The sequence below is a fragment of the Tarenaya hassleriana genome, unplaced genomic scaffold, assembly GCF_000463585.1.
Source record: "Tarenaya hassleriana unplaced genomic scaffold, ASM46358v1 Cleome1443, whole genome shotgun sequence".
NCBI lineage: Eukaryota > Viridiplantae > Streptophyta > Magnoliopsida > Brassicales > Cleomaceae > Tarenaya > Tarenaya hassleriana.
Window position 1 is genome coordinate 1 of NW_010964866.1, and position 2,527 is coordinate 2,527.

Sequence of the window (2,527 nt, forward strand, 5' to 3'; positions counted from 1 at the left end):
GGAAAAATGGTTGACATGATAACTGATAATATACTCACACAAAAATACACACACACACACACATATATATATATATATATATATATATTTACACAAATCCTTCATACCAAAAAAAAAATTACACAAATCCCCAACACGCGATTTTATAAACCTTCGTGGATTTCACAATTTCTATCTTTATCCTTAGAATAAATATTGGAAATTGAAACTATTTTTAAAATTCAGATCCTATAATTCCTAACCCTCGACAAGCACTGATAACAATCCATATTAAAAATTCTGCCATATAAAATATTTTAGTAAATACACAAAAATGTTATATCGACACCAACATTTGTTATGTTTTTGACCCACAACGGCCCAAATGTATGCTCAATTAATTTCATTAGGCCCATCAAAGCCCAATATACTGTTCTTGATTAGGCCTTAACTGAGCCTATGTAGACTGTAGACAATCTGCAGGAAAAAAAAAAAACAAAAAAACAAAGAACGAAAACAACGAAGAAGCCGCCCTCTTTCTGCGATTCTTTTTTCATTTCTCCATTTTCTTCGTTTGCATCTCCCGACAGATCCAAACCAACGAATCTCGATGATCGGCCGGAAAGACTTATCTCCGGCGACTGCTTGAATGGTTCCGTTTCAGCCGTCGTTATCCCGACGATGAGACATCCGGCGGGCGTCACCGTCTCCTCTCTCTGCTCGTCATCCGTCAACCTCCTCCGTCGACGTCCGTTCTCCTCTGCGTCTCCGCTTCAGCATTCTCCCCTGGTTTCGGAATCTGATTTCTCGGATCTTCCCTCCCGCCTCCTATCGATCCTATCCAAACCGAACTGGCAGAAGAGCCCATCTCTGAAATCCTTGGTCCCGTCTATATCACCCTCACATGTCTCCACACTGTTCTCCATGAATCTAGATCCTCATACAGCTCTGAATTTTTCGTATTGGATCTCGCAGAGGCCGAAATTCAAGCACAATGTTTGTTCTTATTCGTCTTTGGTTATTCTGCTGGTTAACCATGGATTCACGGCTGCTGTGTATAAGATTAGGATATTGATGATAAAGAGTTGTGGTTCAGCGCGAGACGCCATGTTTGTTTTGGATTTCTGTAGGAAAATGAACATGGATGATGATTCTGAAATTTCATACAAGTTCACAGTCAGGTGCTATAACGAATTGTTAATGTCATTGTCTAGGTTCGGGTTGGTGGATGAGATGAGGCGTCTCTATACGGAAATGTTGGGGGATAAGGTTTCACCTAATATTTACACGTTGAATACAATGGTGAATGGATATTGTCAGCTTGGGAATGTGGAAGAGGCGAAACAGTACGTGAGTAAGATAATTATGGCTGGGTTGAATCCTGATACCCACACTTATACCTCTTTGATTCTGGGCCATTGTCGAAACAACAACGTAGATTCTGCTTTTCAGGTTTTCAAGGAGATCCCTCAGAAGGGTTGCCGTAGAAATGAGGTTTCATATACGATTCTCATTCATGGTCTTTGTGAGGCTAGGAGAATTGATGAAGCTATGGGTTTGTTCTTGAAAATGGGGGATGAGTACTGTTATCCATCTGTTCGTACTTACACTGTGCTTATATCTGCATTATCTGGATTAGGGCGGAAGTCTGAAGCTTTGAATTTATTCAAGCAGATGTCACAGAGAGGCATTCAGCCGAACAATCATACATATACTGTACTTATCGATAGTTTATGTAGTGAAAGAAAGTTTGATGAAGCAAGAAGAATGTTGGATGGTATGTTGGAGAAAGGGTTGGTACCAGGTGTAGTCACATACAATGCTTTGATTGACGGGTACTCTAAAGAAGGGATGACTGAAGCTGCCCTCGAGGTTTTGGAATTGATGGAATCAAATAACTGCAGCCCAAATACACGCACTTACAACGAATTGATACATGGATTTACTAAGCAGAAGAGCGTGCACAAAGCAATGGGGCTGCTTAATAAGATGATAGAGCACAAGTTGGATCTTGATCTGGTCACTTACAATTCATTAATCCAGGGGCAGTGTAGATCTGGTCATTTAGATAGTGCATATAGGTTGCTTACTTTGATGACTGATAGCGGTTTGGTTCCAAACCAGTGGACGTATGGTATTTTGATAGATTCCCTTTGTAAGAGTAAGAAGTTGGAAGAAGCTCGTGGGCTGTTTGATTCTCTCAAGGGGAAAGGCATAAGCGCCAATGAGGTCATGTACACTGCTCTGATTGATGGATATTGCAAGGCCGGGAAATCGTATGATGCTATGCTTTTGCTTGAGAAAATGTTGAATGAGAAGTGCTTACCAAACTCGTGTACTTACAATGCCCTGATAGATGGGCTTTGCAACGATGGGAAATTGCTAGAAGCAGTATCTCTGGTGGAGAAGATGGATTTGCAGCCTACAGTGTATACATATACCATTCTGATTGAAAGAATGCTAAAAGAAGGAGATTTTGATTACGCTCATAGATGTTTTCAGCAAATGTTGTCCTCGGGACTTAAGCCAGACGTGCATACCTACACGA

The 2,527-nt window shown here is 40.8% G+C and overlaps 1 protein-coding gene across 1 annotated transcript; it reads left to right on the forward strand.

Moving 5' to 3' along the window:
• Positions 1-468: 468 nt before the first annotated feature.
• LOC104808438 (pentatricopeptide repeat-containing protein At5g65560) lies at positions 469-2,523 on the forward strand (the record flags this gene model as incomplete). Its single annotated transcript, XM_010534117.1, has 1 exon — positions 469-2,523. A coding segment is annotated over exon 1 (1,863 nt), but the record flags the coding sequence as incomplete, so codon positions are not given.
• Positions 2,524-2,527: the final 4 nt, after the last annotated feature.